The sequence below is a fragment of the Pundamilia nyererei genome, unplaced genomic scaffold (genome assembly GCF_000239375.1).
Source record: "Pundamilia nyererei isolate P.nyererei 1_Seehausen unplaced genomic scaffold, PunNye1.0 scaffold00027, whole genome shotgun sequence".
In the NCBI taxonomy this organism is placed as follows: Eukaryota; Metazoa; Chordata; class Actinopteri; order Cichliformes; family Cichlidae; genus Pundamilia; species Pundamilia nyererei.
The window spans coordinates 2,430,876-2,451,249 of record NW_005187428.1 but is presented as its reverse complement, the minus strand read 5'-3'; the positions used below and the strand labels follow the sequence as shown (position 1 = coordinate 2,451,249).

At 39.0% G+C, this 20,374-nt stretch overlaps 2 protein-coding genes across 3 annotated transcripts; both read right to left on the bottom strand.

Annotated features, from left to right (window-relative positions):
• Window positions 1-1,286: 1,286 nt before the first annotated feature.
• LOC102196233 (galanin receptor type 2) lies at window positions 1,287-2,210 on the bottom strand. Its single transcript, XM_005728249.1, has one exon. The coding sequence runs from the start codon at window positions 2,208-2,210 to the stop codon at window positions 1,287-1,289; it is 924 nt and encodes a 307-aa protein (XP_005728306.1).
• Window positions 2,211-6,887: 4,677 nt separating this feature from the next.
• Window positions 6,888-10,498, bottom strand: LOC102211275 (parathyroid hormone-related protein-like). Of its 2 annotated transcripts, none has more exons than XM_005728125.1 (3): window positions 10,471-10,498; window positions 8,236-8,341; window positions 6,888-7,726 (listed from the first exon to the last, which is right to left on the bottom strand). In XM_005728125.1, the coding sequence occupies exons 1-3, from the start codon at window positions 10,481-10,483 to the stop codon at window positions 7,330-7,332; spliced, it is 516 nt and encodes a 171-aa protein (XP_005728182.1). In that variant the 5' UTR covers window positions 10,484-10,498; the 3' UTR covers window positions 6,888-7,329. The 2 variants fall into 2 exon arrangements, with proteins under 2 accessions (XP_005728182.1, XP_005728183.1); XM_005728126.1 differs by lacking the exon at window positions 10,471-10,498 and adding an exon at window positions 8,506-8,697.
• Window positions 10,499-20,374: the final 9,876 nt, after the last annotated feature.

The window sequence follows — 20,374 nt, the reverse complement described above, 5'->3', positions numbered from 1 at the left end:
ATGGAAACCAGATTTGTGGCAGGGTGGGTGGGGGGTGGAGGTATGTGCACACATGTGTAAAGAGTAACAGGAAGCAGACCAGCTTTCTCAAATAAATCATTAAATAATTAAATTTCAAGTTTCTCTCCAAGCAATATTCTACTTTCTGTGTACTTTATGACAAAAAAAAAAAGAGTATCAATATCAGCTGGTTTCTAGTGAGTCTCCCACCCTGTCAATGAACTCAGTGCCCACCATCTTTGACTGCAGCCTCTGGTGGTAACCTTAATCACACACGAGCTAGTTCTACACCTGCTACAGGTTCTGATTAGAGTGGCCCTCCACCTCAAAGCTGGTCATCAGAGCCGAACAAGGACTACAAATTCCACTTTTTTTCCAGATGGATGAGACTGGAGTGCTTTGAACCACAGGATGAGATCCTCTCTGAATGATATGGAGTACTGTCACAACAGCAACCTGAACACTGCAGCGTGTTTTATGAGGCTTGTTATTATATTCCTAGAAACAGAAGCAAATATTTAAGAGAAACACTGCGGCAAAACAAAAGAAAAAGCAAACTGTGTGCAATCAGTGTCCTGACCTTTTATCCATCCGTTTATTTACTGTTAAAAACATAAAACTACAGAATAATTGAGGTGACCATCATATTAGTTTTATTCTGAAATTTTAATGTGTAAGTAGTGAAGGTAACAGTGAAAGATTGTGTACAAAGTTTCTCTTAAAAAAAAGTGAAGGAAAAAATCCAAACAGGGATACAAAAACATTCAAGCTTCATGATGTATTAAGTCTGAAAAACCTCTACATATTTTTACATTTACACCACAAATACAGACGGTTTCTGTAGTGATTGTGATCTCATGATTCTTCTGAATGTGTTTCTGTTAAAACAGATACATTGTAATCAGATCTGTATTAATCCTCAAACACATTTCAACATGATGGGCAAAGAAAATTGACCCCCCGATGGTGGTGGGAAATCACAGTCATTTGTAAAAATAAAGTAGGATATTGTTTCAAAGACAAATCGTCATTAAGATAGCGATACAGAAACTGATTCCGCCTGCTTTTTAAGGCACATAGCAGATGTGTCACGCCTGAAAATAGACTTTTGATGTCTACTTACTTCTATATTTAAAGCGCACACTTGGAATGGGAAACTGAAATAATCACAAATGTCAACAACCGCAACAACTAAAAAAAATGGCAGACACAGCAGAAATTTTGATTTGTACAAACAGTAACTGTAACAAAAAGGTGTCTTCAGCTTACAAACAAATCAGCTGACTCTAAAGGCTGTCTGTGGTAACACTGGTGACCTGCGGCTGCACCCTGTTCCTGTTACAGCTGAAGAGCCAGGCTGCCCTCCTGTGGCGGTAGCGCTTAGACAGCAGCACATAGAGCACTGGGTTGACACAGGGATGCAGGTATTGGAGCACAGTACAGATAAAGTGGAATATATCCCAAGCCGCTCTGTGGCGATACAGCCCCAGGTACACACACAGCTCCAGCACATAACTAGGCAGCCAGCACACTGAGAAGGTAGCTGCAGCCAAGAAAACCATGACAGAGGCTCTGCGGGTGTTTTTGGCACTGGACACTGACATTACAGGACTCTTGTGGAGAAATAGAGCCAGACGGACATAGTTGAATGCAATGACTAGCATCGGAATAAAGTAGTAAAGTACAAACTGGCTTAGGACCACTTGGTAGTGGTGCTCATGAATGGTTGGAAGGCAGAAGGTGAAGTTTGTCAGGTTTGGGCCCATGCTCTTTTTGGTAGCAAACATTCGCAGAGGCAGGCTAATAAAGAAGCTGAGGGCCCAGACTAAGACAAACATAAGAATGACCAGATCCATGGTGGGAGGCTGGTACGGGTTGGTGATGATCATGGCTCGGGTCATGGACACAGCGCATAGCGAATAGGTGCTAGCTGCCAGACTGAAGGCTAGCAGGAACTGGTAAACCTTGCAGGAGATGTCACCAAGAGGCCAGGAGTGACTTACAGCAGAGTGCAGTGTGAAAGGGATGAGCAGGAGAGTTAGGAAGTCAGCCAGAGTCATGCTGAACAGAAGGATATCGAGCCGGTTCTTACGCAGTGTGTTGTGCTTGGCAAACAAAGAGAAGACCAGCAGGTTGGCACACAGCCCAATGCCCAGGATCACACCACAGGTACAGGCAAAGATTAACCCATAGGTGTTGGGAAAAGCCATGTTGTCATCGGAGTGACATCATCTGTCAGAAAAGAATGACATTTGGATTTTGAGATTTGGGTTAAAAAAGAACAATAAATTAGTTAGGGAAATAAAATCCCGATTAATGACTCAACAAGCTGAAGTCCTGTTTATATCACATTTACTCTGCTTAATGTTAACACACAAGTGACAGCTTCATCACATGGCACCTGTAAGGCTTGTGTAGACCTACGTGTCACAGTAAATGACACATATATACCAAAACACATATATGATGCAAGGCAGAGTAAATGTACTGATCAACACTTTTGTTTACTGACAAGCCAAATTTATTTCAATATCACTTTAAGACAACGCTGAAAGCTACTAAATATCTACATTTACACTAAATATAGTGTTAAACAAATTAATATGGTTTAACTCAGACGTGATAGCACTGGAAAGAGACATCAGGTTAATCATTTTTTGCTTACCATTGTTGTACCTCCATTATTAGCTCATGTCCACAAGTGAACTAACCTCATTATGTAAAATGAAACATTTGCTGGTTTGTATCCCGTTAAAACAAACTGTGAGATGTGAGAGCCTCTAAGGACTCATTACAAAGTGTGATCGCTGAATGTGAAGGCAAGAAAGGCAAACATTACTTGGGCCAGATTGATTCTGGTTGACTAGGTTTAAAGAGAAATGGACTCTGGTCACTCTGGGAGAGATCAGTGATATACAGTGCATACGTGTTTTGTTAGCATTCATGTTTCTTAGTTTTGTTATATGATATTTGAAGGTCTGTAGTCTAGCAGTACATGAATAGACAACACTGGGCTATTTAGGGAGATAAAAGGTGCTTTGTAACAGGTCTGGTCTGGCAATTAATCATCAAAGCTAACTAGGCACCTATGTAAACCTGAGCAGATGATAAACACACTGATAAATGTGAATGTCCTATAAGATGTGTGGCAACAGCAGCAATGAGCATTGCAAAAGTAAACAGTAGCAGTTTTTCTTTAACCTCTAATCAAACAAAAGTGTTGATCATTTCACTAATGTGATATTTGCAGTACGATAGTGATAAGTTTTACTTGAGGGAAAGATTTCTTTTGCATTTAAAACATGAAAAAGAAAGAAAACGGGGCTACTGCAGTAGGCCTACCCTTGATGGTAGGCCTACTGCAGGAGTTCAAAAACCAATTCACTGTATTTATATGAAATGTTTAATGTCTGAGTGCGTATGCCCTGTGAGCCAAACACTTCCTGTCAGAAGTCTATTTAGAACTAGAAACGTCTGTTCTTGAACACAAGCAACAGAATGAAAGCTTTTCCAAGATTTGGCAGTTCAAGCTGACATTGTGCCAATTTCACTGTTTTATGTTTGAATGTGATATCTTAGCCCTGAGATGTTTTTCTTGAGATTTTCTTATTATTCATCACAAATGTTCACTTGGACTCAAGGATGAACTGATTAGATTTTATTTTTACTTCATAAAACAAGTTCTTATTCTAATTCTTACAAAAATTTTACACAAATTTCTAATAGGATAAAATGATAAAATAATAAGGTTTTAAAACCAAAAGGTCAAAGTTCACCTTCACTACCCCATTAAACACTCCACCACAACTAAGGAACAGAGGGAAAGATGGATTTATGTTATCTATGTTTCGTAAGTAGGCACAGCAGCGACCTGTCTTTGATAGCAACAAACTAGCATTAGCTTCACAAGCTTTTCACCAGTACTTACCTGCAGTGTGCATTTGGTTATATGTGTGGACCAAAGAGAGGGAGCAAAATACTGAAAACTCTACATCAAATGTAACCTGAGAGCATATAAAGAGAAATGCATGAATATAAATGTGCTTACCTCTCTCTTTACCACTAGTCTTTGGTGTATTATAAACCATCTTTTGCTCATATTATGTTTTTTTGATGTTTTGTTTTTGTTTTCTCTTGTTTTGTTGTTTTTCTAATCCCATAATATGGCCAGTGAGCGATGTCAAAAAAACCCCCACCTAGCTCATTGATTATGTTCTCTGTCCTTTCACGTCTCTAGATATTAATTTTTCTCTGCACTGTTTGATTTCTTCAGTGTGAGCTGCAGGCTCCTAACGGTGGCTTTATCAGGCTTTCCACAGCTTTTATGACTCATTTTAGCTAATGGTGTACACTGCTGCTCTTAGTTCAGGATAGCTGACGTCGATGCATCTGCTAACCCCTCCATTATCGGTGTCTGTATCTTACGTTCAGTGGCTGTTAAAGTGCCACGTGTTCTCAAGTGGAACATTAACAGCTTCATTGTGTTCTGTTCATGCCGAAAGTCAACAACACTGTTTTTCACGCTGCTACCTTCAGCAAACATTTTAAACGTCTGTTTTGACCCAAATGTTACACTTACTATTATTCGTACTATTTTATCTTGATAATAATACAGCATTTGTAACTATTTTTCAAAGACTTTGAGGGAAAACTTACTATGAGCACTATAATAACAATATAATATAATATAATAATTAATCAGTTATTGGATAAATAAAACGTTTTTTTCAGACAATGTTGTAATCTTATATGATTCACAGAATTCATGGAATATGTTTCTATTCTGAAGTGCTGGTTAAAATAAAAAAAGCAACTTGGTAGTGATCTCAAAGGCAATACACGGTCACAATAGGCTCTTAAAAATTGCATTTTCTAGCTCAGATTAGTTATTGATGATGCAAATAATCCCTTGTGTTGTCAGAAAATGTATATATTGCATACATACATCTGTAGGATATAAAAGAGTACTGAACGCCAAGTTTACTTATAATGGGTTGGATCCCCTTTTGCTCTCAGAACTGCCTTAACTTTTATGTTAAAGATGCTCCTCAGGAATTTTGGTCCACGTTGACATGACAACATCACACAATTGCTGCAGATTGGTGATGTGAATCTCCTGTTTCATCACATGCCAAAGGTGGTCCAGCAGGTAGAGATCTGGTGACTGTGGAGGCTGGTGAGTGCAGTGAACTAATGATCACATTCAAGAAACCAGTTTAAGATGATCTGAGCAAGTTATCCTGCTGGGAACAACCATTAGAAGACGGGTACACTGTGAAAAAGCGATTACTGGGTAACATTACTCAGGCTGTGGGATACAAGTGATGCTCACTTCATTTCTAAGGGGCTCAAGTGTGACAAGACAATATCCCTAACACCATTATACCACCAGTAGCTGGAACCATTGATACCATTGATGGAGCCATGCTCTCATGTTGTTAATGCCAGATTCTAGCCCTACCATCCAAATGCTGCTGCAGAAACCTAGACTCATCAGACCAGGCAACATTTTTCAACTATTTTATTGTCTAGTTTTTGTGAAGTTGTGTAATTTCTATCCTTGGGTTTTTGCTCTTAGCACAGCACTTGGTGTGGGCTTCATCAAAGGTTGATTTGTCGTGCTGTGTGAGTGTATTTCCAATCTAACCATTCTCTGATCTCTGGCATCAAAAAGGCATTTTTTACCCAGAGAACTGCCACTCAGTGAGTATTTTCTCTTTTTTAGACTATTCTTTGTAAACCCAAGAGATGTTTGTGTTGGAAAATCCCAGTAGACCATCAGTTTTTGAAATATTCAGACCTGGCTATTTGGCACCAACAACTATGCCACGTTCGGAGTCACTTAAATCACCTTGCTTTCCCATTCTTAAACTTGAGCTTTAGCAGGTCATTCAGGTCATCGTGCCCATGGCTAAATACACAAGGTGTGACTGGTTTATTAGATAGTTGCATTTGAGTAGCTCAACATATCTACCTAACAAGTTGGCCATTGAGTTTAGGATTTCTAGGTGATACAGACCGACACAGTTCACTGCATCATAATGTTGTAGTGTGACACCCACGAGGAGCTGGCAATGCCTGGTTAAAGGGGGATATTTTGCTGATAATCATATGATCAGGTCTGTGGTAAAAAACTAAAAATAAAATGTTTTTTTCATGTTTTTTCTTAATTCATCCTCTCTAAAGACTTGAGCTGTGACTTGAACCATGGTTTTAGAGGATTATTAGTCTCCTAGTAATTTGCCATTTCTAAATTTTCTCTTATTTTCTACATTTGTATAATTTGAATAACAAATTCACAATTATCAGTGCCTTTATACGCTTCTTTTTCTCTCTTTTTTTTTTTTTTTTTTTTGCTTTATTTTGGTCTCACAGTCAAAAATTAAATATTAAAAATATTAAATGCTTTATTTTTAGAAGGAGTCCCAATTAATCAAATTATTTGAATAATTTTTCTCAGCAAATCATTTTGGCTCTTTCTTAATGCCAGATTTTCCATTTGAGCTGCATATATCCTGGTAATAAAGACACAGAGAATAAAAAATAGCTCTAAGGACTACATATTTAATGTTTGAATAACTGGAAAATTATACAGTATGCCCTCAGTGCACGTGCAGAACATTATCCAGTAGATGATTCTGGCTTAATGTAAAAGAAAAATCCAATGTTAAGTGATTGAAGTGGGTTTAATGAAGCGTACGCTGAGTTATCTAAGGTGTGAAAGAAAAGCAGGACCATCATAGAAAAAAAAAATTACTAAACCATAATCTCAACCACAAAAGAACATATACAGGATATAGCTAAAGTGCATTATGGGATTTAGTCAGCAGCACTGAAATACATTCACAAAATAAATATACATTTTAAAGTACAATAAATTATGAACTGATGTATTCATTGACCAGTTTGTTGTGTGTAAGTCCATAACGGTCAGCACTCAGAGCCAAACAAAAAGCAGGGTGCCCAGCATCGCATTATTTGTAGAAGTTATCATGTATAGGAAATAAATACTTCCTCCCGTGCTCTTGCATACATCTGAAACTACAAAACATATCACTGCTTGGAAGTATATCAGGGCTGCAGAGTTGTAAAGATTTTCCAAATAAATATGGACCTAAGCAGGCGTTATCATGAAACTAAAATGAAGTGTGAGATTGTTTTACAGCAAAAATACAAACAACAAAGCCAAATATTAATATACAAGCACAAACTCAGGGTTAAGATATAAAGTGACTGAGTCTGGCATCGTTAGTCTGTCAGGCATCAGTCAGCCTGCGTCAGTGTCTTAGTGCAGTACATAAAGGGTACTGTTTTTTTAATTTTTTGCTTTTAGATAGCCATCCGTGGTGGCGCCTTTGTTAGAACAGACCGTGCTCGCCTCCTCTTCTTATCGTTTTCTCTACGCCGGCCCAGCCTCACCTTTTTTTTCCTCTTGGTGGCAACTTTAAGTGACTCCTTGTAAGCCTGAGCTTTGTTGGTCTCCTGAGGGAGGTTAGGGCCCACTCTGTCCTGCCTGAACCTGTCAGAGAGATCTTTGGTGGCCCCCGAGGGCTTCTGGTGGTTTCCACTGAAGCTTTGGCTCGAGGTTCTGCTTTGCGCAGGTGGAGCACGATCATCAGCCGTGTGCACCTCCTCCAGCAGCTCGTGTAGCCACATGCGGCGCGTGTACTCATGTATGGTGCGGCCCTTATCATGCATCAGCTGGGTGTGGCCTACTGACCTCTTCCTTACAGCAAAAAAAAAAGTGCCAAAGTTAGATTAAATTGTATCAAAAACAAAGGTAGTAAAAAAGCCACATGGTGGACTATTAGATATCCGTTTCAGTCTCTGATATCTCTTAGATTACTGCTGAACATTAATCCCAGAGGAATATATCATTTCCTCTGGGATTAATAAAGTGTCTGATTCTCAGTCAGTCATTTAAGAACTTTTTTTGTTTAAATTTTATTTGACATCTCAGTGTTAAGTTAATAGAAGAAGTGGTTGGCTATTATAAATTTTAGGTCAGGCTTTATGAAACCTCAATACAGTAGGTGGCAGCATAAACAAGTGTGAGAGCTGTCACTAATCTGAGTTTGATATGGACCTAAAACAGAGAAAACATCCCATGCCTTACTTTAAAATATTCAAACTGCAGAAAATCTCAAATATTTTTTTCTTAAATTGCTAGCTTTTCGAGATCTTGCATAGAATTTGTTTATTCGTTTTTTTAAAGGTATCACAAAGGTAACTCACATTCTGCTACTAAGTGCATCAACTGGTCTCCCATCGAGAGTCACCGGAGAGCACAGCAAGAACACAGCCAGACTCCACTGATGAAGCACGACTATAGAGCACATCCCTGAGGCAAAAACGTAAGCAACACAATAAATATCATCAGTCTCTCTAATGAGTAATGAATTAATCCTAAACTGTGTCTGTTTTTTCAGTAGAGTTCGTTTCATCTGAAAAATGACACACACAGCCTTTAAACAGTCCTCTAAAAATATAAACATTTAAACTTACTTTATTTCCAGTGAAAATCCCCCCCAAAAAACCGTAAGCTCTTAAGTGTTGATGTTCTTGCAAAAATGATTTCACAAAAAAGATGTGTGAAAATTAATGTGCCAAACACAATTTGGCCCATTCAGAACTTGTGAGCAGATCCATTGGTGTAAATGTAGCCTAGGGAAATCCCCTCCGAGTCGACTCCATTAATTTGCCTCCCAACAGTGTGTGTTAAGCTATTTATAACTTCCCAGTGTCCGAATAAAAGTGGGATAAAGATAGAAAGAAGAGAAGCCCATCAGCTGCAGAGCCACAACTCTGCTCAGTCCTGCAGTAATCTCATGTGAAGTCGCACTGAAGCATCATCTGCGGTAGTCAGAGCTGCTGAGCCGAGCTGAGAGCTCCGTGTGTGAGCCTGTGTGAGTCCGTGTGAGAACAGGCACTGAGAGAAAGTCAAACTCCTCTTTGGGTGAAGATGCATGCGCTACCTCAGCCCCTACCCATTAAGTCCAGTGCTAACACCCTGCCCAACCTCCCAACCCTCACCTCACTCTCACTCCCCACCAACCCTTCACTCACACCTGCTGTGACATGAACGTGGCACTGATGCAAAGTCCAGTCATACAACAAACAGCGTACTGAAAAAAACAACTAATGAATAAACATATATTTAGAGGAATTTCTATGGAATTTCGCCATACTTTCAAAATGCAGTCTACTAGTATATTTTCATTGGGTGCTCAGAAATGACAGGTGTGCACCAGTGTAGGTAATCACGAGTTACCAAGCAGAGAGTGAATGGTATAAGGGGAGGGGCAGGGTTACTCCAAAGTAAACAGCCAGGCCTAACCACTTTCCCAGGGGAGAATGACCATAACCTCAGAGAAACCCAACCCACAGCCTCTCACTGCAGACCATTCAGTTCACCTCCACTCTGCCTCTGCAAACCAGCTCACCACCAAATGGTTACAGTGGGTTCTGAGGTATCTTTCATATTCAGCTCATAATGAGACTACTGAGGTTTGCATTAAGGCAGCTGTATACAACCTGAGGTTCACTATGCATATTCAGGTGCTGAACCGAGTCTCGAGTGCCTAGTGATTTAATAAATGCACTTGTTAAAGCTTGGCACTCTCACATAAGAGGTGCCTCTGTGACTAAAAGTGCATGTATTTTTAGTCTCACATTGACAGACAGTGCATCATGTCCCAAGTGTGGAAGTGCATGCAGCAAGAAGGAGTGTCTTTTTTAAATATAATGTATTGCTTATATTTGAACCTTTGTTTTTGTTTTTCTGAAAAGCCTGATGTACACAATCAGACACTTGCAGTGCTACTGTGAGCAATAAATTGTGCAGAAATACCAGATGTAGCAAAAATAATAAAAAATTAAAACTCAAATATACAAATTGACATTCAATCTTCAAGTGCCCCAAGTTTCAGTAACATTAGATTTTCAAAATAATATGAATTTTCTAGCAATTATTTCATGGGTCAGGTTTTACAGTGTTAATTTGAACTACAACTCCTGTCACCATTTGAAAAGCTGGGCTAAAAAATAAGTGAAAACATTCATTTATAATTTACTAGACCAGTATGCAAACAAAGACGTTTTTGGAATAGTTTCTTAATTTGATGATTTTTATATAATTGCACATCTCACAAAACAGATATATTTATGTTTTATCAAACGTGCTACCAGTGCCACGCTAAAGTCCTAAATGCGGCACAGCTATTTGTATTGAGCTAAATAGAACTCTACTGTTTTTACAAGCTTTGTCACTTGTTTTTTATCTTTAATCATGCATGCTTTGTCTGGTATCTGTGACAGCAGGCTAATGTTTCTGTATGTTTATGACAAAGCACATCACTGGCAATAGAGTTAACATAGCATGGAGGAAGCTAAAAGCCAAGGGTCCTCTAGTTTAAAGTTTGCACTGCTATGCCAACAACTTTTGTTTGATTGCAAATTTTTTTGACTTACCTGGAGTTTGCATGGCTCACTAGTTCAGATGGTGCTTTCCCTGTTGGCTTCTTTCATCCATGCTTACGTTTGTAACATTTCGTCAGGAAGATTTTATTACACATGTGACCATGTTTTGTTGTCACCTCAGTTAATATCCGGTTACTTATGAGCTCAACTCCACAAGATGAGGTGCACTGGCAGTAAAAGCATGTAAGTGAGAAACTACCATGACCATAAATGACTGCTGTATGCATAAAGACTCTCACACTAAGCTGAAATCAGACTAATGGAAAATAAATATTAATAAAAGTTGTTAAATAGGAAATCCATATTTACATTTTTTATTAGACCCCTTGTCATAATGTAATTTTTGTCGTCTGCTTGCAGAGTGAAATAAAGCCTCTTGATTTATTAATCAAATCTGAAATTGGCATATTTTAGAAATCTATATACTGTTAGCATTTATCTAGTTTACTATTCATATTTTGTTCCTTCCTCCATGTTTTTGTTTAATATTTTAAACTCCCCTGTGTCCGCTTCTGTGTGTGTAGTCTGTGAGATCTAGTTGCCCGTTGACATTTTGGTTTAATTGTGGGTTTTTTTTATTAACAATTATTGCTGTTTATATTATGCACACCTGTATTTTAAGCCTTTTAGTTTGTGTTCTCCTTACTGTTTTATAAAGTCTATTATTTGTACTTTGTTTCCTCAGTGTTCCTTTTGTTCAGTGAGTCTGTGTCTGTGTATAAAAGTTGTCCTTTGAGTTAGATTCAAGTTTACTTTGGTAGTTAGTTGTGTCCTGTGTTGAGTTTACTTCCTCCCCTCCCTCACTATCTTGGTTGTCTACAGCTATGTCTAGTTTGGTCCCCTCTATATTCTTGCTTTTTGGACTTTGTGTCTCTGAGTCTTGACCTGGGCTAATGAAAACGGTTGCTTTCTGTTTTCTTACTCTGTCTCCTGTGTTTTGGGTCCTTTTAAAAGACTTCCCTATAACATCAGCTGTCTGACTAACAGTCAGACAGTTTGTACATAACTCCAGATTTAGTCTTTTCTTTCTTAAATATTGTTTAGGTTGCTGGGATATTTGAATTGCTTTACTGATGAATTTTGTCACGCACTATTTGGTTTTCTTTCTTTTCATTTGGATTTTGAAACCCAGCATTGTGCCTGCAGTTTATTACAATAATAACCAGCACTTATTCAAATGCTGGTTATGTAAGTCTAAATGTAAGTCTTTTTTTTATTATGTAAAAAAATGCAATGTAATGTACACGATGAACAGACTCCGCAATTGTTCATCTATTAATATTTATATATTATTTCTAAGGCAGTAAATACAGTTTATTCAAAATCCTGAGTCATTTATGTAGTTGCTGTAGCTTGCTGTTTTACTGGATGGAATAACTGGCGTTTATCCTCATGAAAAGGAACCATAAATAATTTCTGTGTGCAGTGATGATTACTAGAATCACTTCAGGGCAGTCTGGAGACCAGTTGGTGGTAAATTATTTAATAGAGGGCTCTGTATTTTACAAGCAGTCATGATTCAGTTCAGCAAGGTGTCCAGAAAGGGTTTGGGGCTAGGACAAATATATGGCGGACCCCCCTGCTGTCTCCCAAATTTTAGCTTTCTTCTCCTGCCAGTGAGTCTGCCCCAAACTTCCAACACTTAAACATTTGGTAGGGAAAAAATACCTCATCTGATTCCGTTCTGCAAAGACTTTACCTACAAGAAATATGAAAAAAATCCCATTTCCTGGCAGACTGCAGCATATGGAATAGGAGCCAGGAAAGCTGCTTTTGATTCATGCTAAATTGCACTCTCAACACAGAACAGTATTCCTGTCGGTTTTTCATCCTTTTCACTTTGCCCCTACTTTACATTCGCACATACAGAACATATACACACCCGCCCACTCTACTTTCAAAAAATGTGGAACCAACCGGCATTGACACACATTGCATTCACAGAAACACCTTCATTTCATCTTTAAATTCAGAGTTCATCATCTATTTTTAGATGCTTTTTACCCATTGCCTGCACTGGCCCACCCTATTAGGTCATAAATCCTGTCTCAAGATGCAGTCACAGTTCCTGCTTTTGTTGTGGAGTTGCATTCAGAGTCACCATGTGGATGTATGATTTTGATTTTAGCAGTTCCCTATGATCGCAGTCAACATCCTTTATTATATTATAACTATCTCAAAGTTCGTCTTTAACTCTGAATGCTGTTTGTTCTTTAAGAGGGATTAAAACATTTTAGTAAAAATAAAAGCAGTAGAATTTCTTTTTAACATCTGTAGTTTAGTATAAGCTTGTTTGATATAAATATGTGACAATAATCAGCTGCAAGGAATAAAGTTTTAAGTTTTAATGTGTGTTTGATAATGGTTCCTTTATTACGCAGTCCGGACTTTGATCGTTTGACCATTTGTTCACATGAGAACTTCAGGTTTGTTATCCTGGAAAACCTCACTTGAAGAATGACTTTTGCAGAGTTACTTTCCCCTCTTAATGGTTTTTTAACGGCGAATTTCTGTATGGACCATTTCAGTTAGTTCATCTGAGGCATGCTTCATAATGTCGAATTGTGGGAAGTTGGAGGAGTTTTCTGCAGATCATTCACACCTACCAATCATAACTGTCATCCAAGGAATGCTCTTTATTCCTTTTTACCTTCAGCTATTTTCATCAGCTCGGCTACAGGGGCCCATTTTTATTCACAAGTACTCCTGAGGCAAAATGTTAAATTGATCCACTCTGTTTTCTTTGCGTTTGGTGGTTTATTGATGCTTAAATCGTCACTTATTTAAGAGCAGGTTTTGAATATCAAGCACATACTTTAGTGAATGAAATGAAATCTGTATTAAGTTGAGTTTACTTTTTTTTTTTAACAAACTCACTTAAAATGGGGGAACTTTTAAAAATGCATATGAAGTGTAACTATCATGTTTATAAGTCCTAGGGATGTGGCACATTTAATGCATTGTTTTTGTACTGTATGATCATGAGATTTTAATAATATAAGCATCAAATTGACCAAATACTCAGCTACAATATATTTAACAGTTTTTGCCTAAAGTATCATTTTGATTTACTTTCTTTTAGGGGTATTTTTTTTCGCCCCATGACGGTCTGATCATGGGGCAAACACTCTGCCTACTGAGTTATCCCCCCACCCTGCCCTGACCTGTATTATTGAGCTTCTAGAATGTCAGAAAAAAATTGGCACACTGTGTTAAATGTAAATAAAAATGGAACCCAATGACTTTTTAATCTCAAAACCCACATTTGGTCAAATGTTTAAATTGAGAGGAAACAAAATGTAGAAAAATAAGGTCATTTTGGATTTGATGGCAGCACCATGTCTCAGAAAGTTGGGTTAGGATCAACAAAAGTCTTGAAAATAAGTTGTACTACAAAAAAATTAAACAGCTGGGGGAACATTTTTGCAGCCAATTAGAGTAACTGAGAACAGGTCAGTAACATGAGTATGAAAAGTATTAAGAGTGCACATTAGTTTTTCAACAGTAAAGACAGGCAGTGGTTTACCAGTCTACAAAAACTGCGTCTACAAATAATGTTCCTCAACATACAACAGTAAAGACTTTGAATACCTAATTATTTACAGCACATAATGTCATCAAATGATACTGAGAATCTGGAAACATCTCTGTGTGGAAGGGACAAGGTGGAAAATCAGGCATGAAAATCACTGCATGGGCTCAGGAACACTTTCAGTTCACCGTGACAATGTTCACAAAAAGGCAGAGTAAAGCTCTATCATGCAAAGAAGAAGCACGTGTGGACAAGATCCAAGTTTTAGAATATGAGAGGTGAAAACTGAAGTCTGGGAGTGCCAACTACATGACATCTTTTCTGGCAAAATCATTTTTCAGTCTCTCACTTTGTAGATGGTCCCTGTACACTCATTTCGCAGACAGCTCCACATGGACGCAAGGAGAAAGGAGAACAATATAGAATTTTTACGACTCATACCGATATTTGGTGATTTAAAAATCAGCCGATGTTTTTTTCCTTCAGACACACAAAACATTCACAGATTTCCCTAATATTTGCCATTGCTAAGATCACAAGGCAATGCAGTTTAAAAAATAATCGTTTATTGTCACAAGTCTACTCATTTACTGGCCAGTTCTGCTCGGATGAGCTGGTTGTTGTGTTTGTGGAGTTTCAAACAGGTGGTGCTAACAGAGAAAACACAGAGTGCCCCCTGATGGAAAAATTACGGAACATCAACACTCACAACATCTCTTCTTTACCTTTTAATATTTGTATTAATTGGCCATTATAAATGTCAATACTGATATATCAGGAAATAGCCAACATCGGGATCTTAAAGTTGTTCTTGTTTACCAGATTGGAGGATGACTTGTTTTATTTTAAACAAGCTCATAGTTTGTTGTCTGCCTTAATGATATAATTTGAAAGTGGTGTTATTGATCTTTGAAGAGGTTCAAATATGATAAAAAAAATTTCCAACTTACCTAAAAACAAATTTTTAAAAAATAAACCCTTCCCATTACCCAGCCCTTGTGTGTGTTACTTTGACTCAAAATAACATTTAAAATGGTTTTGTACCACCACCACCCGAATCCACATTCATGTAAAGTTTGACAATGATATGGCTTAATTTATCTCTCATTATAATGTGCCAACATGATCAAGGTCTGCAGCTATTGTGCAACGACATGATCAGCTTGTTGGTTTTCCATTTGGCTGTAATAGAGTTCAGAGTTCCTCTTTGGAGAAAATGGCTGGAATAGTCATAGTTTTTGGCCTTGCAGAATTCACCCCAAGTTTTAAATTCAGGATTTGTTGCCATCCTCCATCCATCCTCAAGATATGCAGGAGGTTAGGTTAATTGCTGGTTCTAAATTGACTTTAGGTGTGATCAGATGGATGGATGGATGTTTACTGTAATTTCTTTGTGTCAGTCGCTGAAAAAAACTGGATCCCAACAATACTGTGAATGTAGCTCAGGGTGTTTAACACTGTATTTCACACCTCAATCTCCATTGTATAACATATATCAATTCACAGCTTTTGGGTTATTTTCCAGCTGCAAATACAGACTTTCACCCACAATGCACAATGGCCTGTTCAGTCAGAATGTCACAGAAGGGTCACTGCTCCACGCTTTAAGAGGCGTACATCCTGAACATTACCTAATTCCTGTTCAGGGTTACCCAAACACGGCCTCCTCCGACATTTATTTGATCTGCAAGTAGCTGCAAGATTTGTCTGTTTCTGCTGCCCGATATATAATAATCCTTCTCAGGTAATGCTTTGGGGCCGATTTCTTATTTACAACTCCTTTTTAAAAAAATGTTAACCATAAATGTCAAGCTCCTGGAGACAGTGAGTCGGGGAGGTCCTGCCAGGACAAAAGCATGCTGTCCAGACTCAGTCTACAGCATAGGTGCATTAAATCATTATTTTTCAGACAGGAAATCTGCCATTGGACATTTTGCCTGTAAAATGTATTTTTAAGATTAAATGATTCCTGCCTGGCATTGCTGAAGTGTTCTTACACTCATCTATTCAGTGTTAAAGCTTGTCTCTAGTGAAAACTTAAAATGTTGTTCATCTTATGATTAATCCGTGCCTGATCAAGGTTTACTTAAATGTGATTCAGACTGATTCCAAAAGGGGAAAAAAACAAGTCCGGAGCTTGAGTCTTTGACCTGGCCTTATGCAGAGCCCACCACATTAGCATTTTTCTCTTGGCAGATGTTAATGGTGAGGTGCCTGACTCTCTGCAGTAGCCCTGTGCTTGAGGCTCTAGGGAAGAGGGGGGCTTCTTGCTTCTTACTCCTTACTCACCCACCTCCAAACCACAATATGCTCAATGTCTGATGCCCCCCTCTCATCTGACCTCAGAGGCAGGTACCAGAGCAGTTGGACGTTGCTTAAAGCCCCACAGGGCCACCACCAGTGACCACCACCACCCTCCTGTCCCTGACCTATCACCCAAAACATTACCATAAACTCCTGCCCAGGTGCCAAGCATCACAGACACAGCCGTGCTTACAGTTATATGCTCTGCACTGACTCTCCGTGTAAAGATAGCTTTGTCAGAGGGCAGAAAGTGGAGCTGGTGGAGAGGGAGAAGCACCCTGGTTTATAATTGCATTTTACACGCGACGTTAAACCTACTGTGGTGTTTTTACGTTTTGTGGCTTGGGGCATTGCCCGTGGAACGCGCCCCTACCCGCTGCATCAACTACTGTGCGATATTTGAGGCTGATGAAAAATGCGCCCGCCAGTGTGTGAACTGTTTTATAACATGCCACAAGCCAGCATGTGCCATGTCCTTTACTCACTTGACAAATCACGCCGTTTTGCGTTGCCCCAGCCCCTGTGAAAATTGAAGAATCAATAGAGGTCTGAGGGAGAAGACCACACACACATGGTGTTACGGTAATGATGGGCTGAGTCTGTTTGTTTGCACAAGCGAAGAGCAGGCTCAAATCATTAATGAGTGCTTTGCGTCCAGCGTGTAACCACAGCTAAGCCAGTGGGTCAACAAGGTAGGCCAGACTAACCACTTTGTGTGTGTCGTGCGCAGATGCATGTGTGTGTGTGTGTGAGTGTGTGTGCTTAAGACAGAGCGAGAGAGACAGAGATCTGTACATTTCTGCATGTCTTTGAAAATAAAAATGAAATCATTTATTATTAAAATCTGTCTTTTTCTTGATGTGTTAGTCGCTCTTCCATTATCTAGAAAGACTCACTATAACGTTTCTATATTTAACATGGTGCTATATTTACTTGCGCCGTGACACACAAATGCTGTTTTGTTTTCCCAGTGAGTAATATTTCTGAGACATTTCGTTGTGAATATTTAAACACGTCAAAAAAAATGCTTCACTTGAAATTTCCAAATCGTTATAATGCAGTTTTAGCCAAGTGCACTTCAGCAACTCAAAGCTGATGCATTTACTGTAAATGAGCTTGTCTCTGTTGGTTTCCTGGCCAATTACTGTACAGTGAACTTAGGTCCTGTATTTATTTATCCATAGGTTATTTTAAATGGACTGCACTCAATGTAGAGGCCTTGTTGAACGGTCTTGTCCTCCCAGCCTGCCCTGGGACATGCTAGCAGTGCTTGGCAGACAGACACGGATGCTGAAGGCAGCCTCTGGACAGCTTTATCCTGAGTTGAGCGAGGCCACCCGCTTCGTTCGCACCAGGGCACAGTGACTGGCACGGCACTCCCAGGCTTCAGTTTTCACCTCTCAATTTTCTGCTTCTCTAAGAAAACTAGAGAACACTGAACACTGTTTAAAACCCAGAGTCCATGAGAGGATATCAACATTACAAGAGAATAGGAAAGTTCAAACTTGGCATAATACATTAGTGAGCAAATTATGCTTTAAAACTTTCCAATAAGATGATAATTAAGGGGATTGAATACATGCATAATGACTAAGTTACAGTTCCCAAGAAGTGTTGTCAAAAATCAAATGAGCTTATGCTGGATCTAAATGGCCACTAGGGAAGTTATACAAAGAAGGGGAGGAGAAAAATGCTTTTCAGATTATCTTTCTGTGCTGCAACAAGGTGCTGGAAAGGTTTCTCAGAGATTTTACTCCATATTTACATGATAGCATCACACCATTGTCACAGATTTGTTGCTTGCACGTCCATGATGGGTGTCTCTCTTCCACCACACTCCAAAGGTGCTCTAATGGGTTAAGATCTGGTGATTTCATGTTCAAGGAACCAGTTTAAGGCGACACAAGGCAAGATTGATCCATGTTCTCAAGTTGTTTCTCCCACATTCAGAGCCTAATATCTGAAATCTAGATTCATCGAACCAGTTAGCAGACAGGCGTTGTCACTCTTACCCAGTGTGGTCTTCTGCTGCTGTAACCTTCCTGCTTCAAGGTTATGTTAGTAGAGATGCTCTCCTGCATATCTTGGCTGTAATAAAGGGTTATTTGAGTTACTGTTGCCTTCCTCTGCCATTCTCTGTAAACCCTAGAGAGTCACATTTGTGGTAACAAGGAGTTGGACACTAACAAAGTGACTAGTCAGTGTATACTCTAATCAGCTGCAATCAGTAAGCAAAAGAATTGTTGCTGCAGTCCTATCAAAGATATCAGTATTAGGCCTTCAGCAGAGCTCTCTAAGAGTATCTATTAATTCTGCTTTATTCAACTATGGGATTTGTTGTTTTGCTGAAAACACTTTCAAGTTTGTTTATAAACCTAAAGTAGTCAAATGTGGTGAACAGTGACATCATGTCCTTTTACTGACAACCACATCTTTTGTTACTGGGGTTTTTAACTAACACAGACAGACAAACATTTAAAATTACATGAGCTCGGTCATCTACGTATTGAGACACAATAAATTACAGCAGCAGTAATAAATGACTAAATGAGAGGGGACGCTGTTCATGGATGTAGTGTTTATGTCTCTGTAGAGCTGTGCAGACGAACAGATTCATAGCCTAATAAAATTAAATGAAGACCAAAGTCAAGCAGGTAAAATAAAGCTACTGTGGCTTACATACGAAATTAAAACTCTGTATAAATTTGTAAAATCATCAGCATTCTGCCCATTTAGCTGTTGTATTAAATGTGATTGTCTTGAGAGCAATTTGGCGTGATAGTATTTTAACGTAAACCACAATATCGCATTTATAAACCCTTTAAAGTAGCTATTTACAGTCTCTTTAAATCTTTATGAGGCATGTGTTTAGAAGTGTTGTGGCATTTCGTTGGCCTTCGGTTGATGAGGCATGTTCAGTATTTTTCAGAAAGCTTCATACAGAGAAAAATATCTCCACCCTGTTAGCAAAAACTCAAAAATAAGTTTCCCTTTCATAAATTGAAAACACGTGTTCGGCCTTGATGATGTAAATGTTCAAAAGTGTTAATTTACTAATGAGCAGTGAGTCCATTAGACATTTGATTACATACTCTGGGCAGGAGGTAAATCAACACTGCGTCTAATTCAAACATGAGCTCTGGCCAGGCAGCTTGTTTTCTGTCCGACTGTGGTTTTCCAACAGTCAAAGTCCATGAAGCGGATTTGCTCACAACAGCCAACATATTTCTCCAATCTGCATCCCCTTGTAAAGCAAAGGAAGGAAGGCAGCGCTCACAACTGTTTGTTTTGCGCTGCCCACGGTCTCACAACCCTGTAACATAAGGCCGGGCTTTCATTGCCTCTCGGCTGCATGAGCAAAAGGGAATTAGCTTTTAAAAGTTTGTTTTGTGAGAATTTTAAATAAAGAAACACTGATTTAGACCCAGATCCCCTTTCTCTCAGATGGGGTATGGCTTGTGTGGGTGGCTTTGGAAATACTGAGGCAAGCTGAACATGTTTATGTTACACTGTCCCCAAGGAGAGTCGAGCTTTGTGGTGCAGATGGATTACAGGGGGAAAAGAGCTGTTGTAGACGCTTAAAGTTCAGTGTTAATGGTGGGAGTGAAGTGGCTGTGTAGGTGTGATGTGTTCATTTCACAGGTTGCTGGCATTTCTGTACACGTCAGTGAGGGGAAAGGGGGGGATTCCCACGCCTGCCCAAAAGGGCGTTTAAAGGTACAGATTTTAAAGCTGCACACAGTGGGTCCCATGTGTAAAGGAACGCCTATAATGAGTCCACGGGGAAATATAACCCGAGTATTTTTCCACTTTTTAGCTCATTGTTTTGGTTTTGCCACGAAATTCAGTCTCACCACTTTACTTTCCACAAAACCTACTTAACCTCGCCAGCACTAAACAGCAGATAGCAGACTATTTATTAGTTCTAACCCTAACCCAAGCTGAATATCTTCTGTTTCCAGCACTAAGATAAGGTTAGAGATGCTCGAATTTACCACGACAGTGATTTCTTTTCTTTCTTGGCCAATGAATAAATAAGCTTGTCTGATTATGGTTACA

Excerpts from the sequence above, each read along its gene's own strand:
- LOC102211275 (XM_005728125.1), bottom strand. Across the intron at positions 7,727-8,235 it reads GATGCACTTAGTAGCAGAAT|GAAGAGGTCAGTAGGCCACA; the intron begins GTGAGTTACCTT and ends TTTTGCTGTAAG.
- LOC102196233 (XM_005728249.1), bottom strand. The coding sequence starts at position 2,210 with ATGGCTTTTCCCAACACCTATGGGTTAATCTTTGCCTGTACCTGTGGT.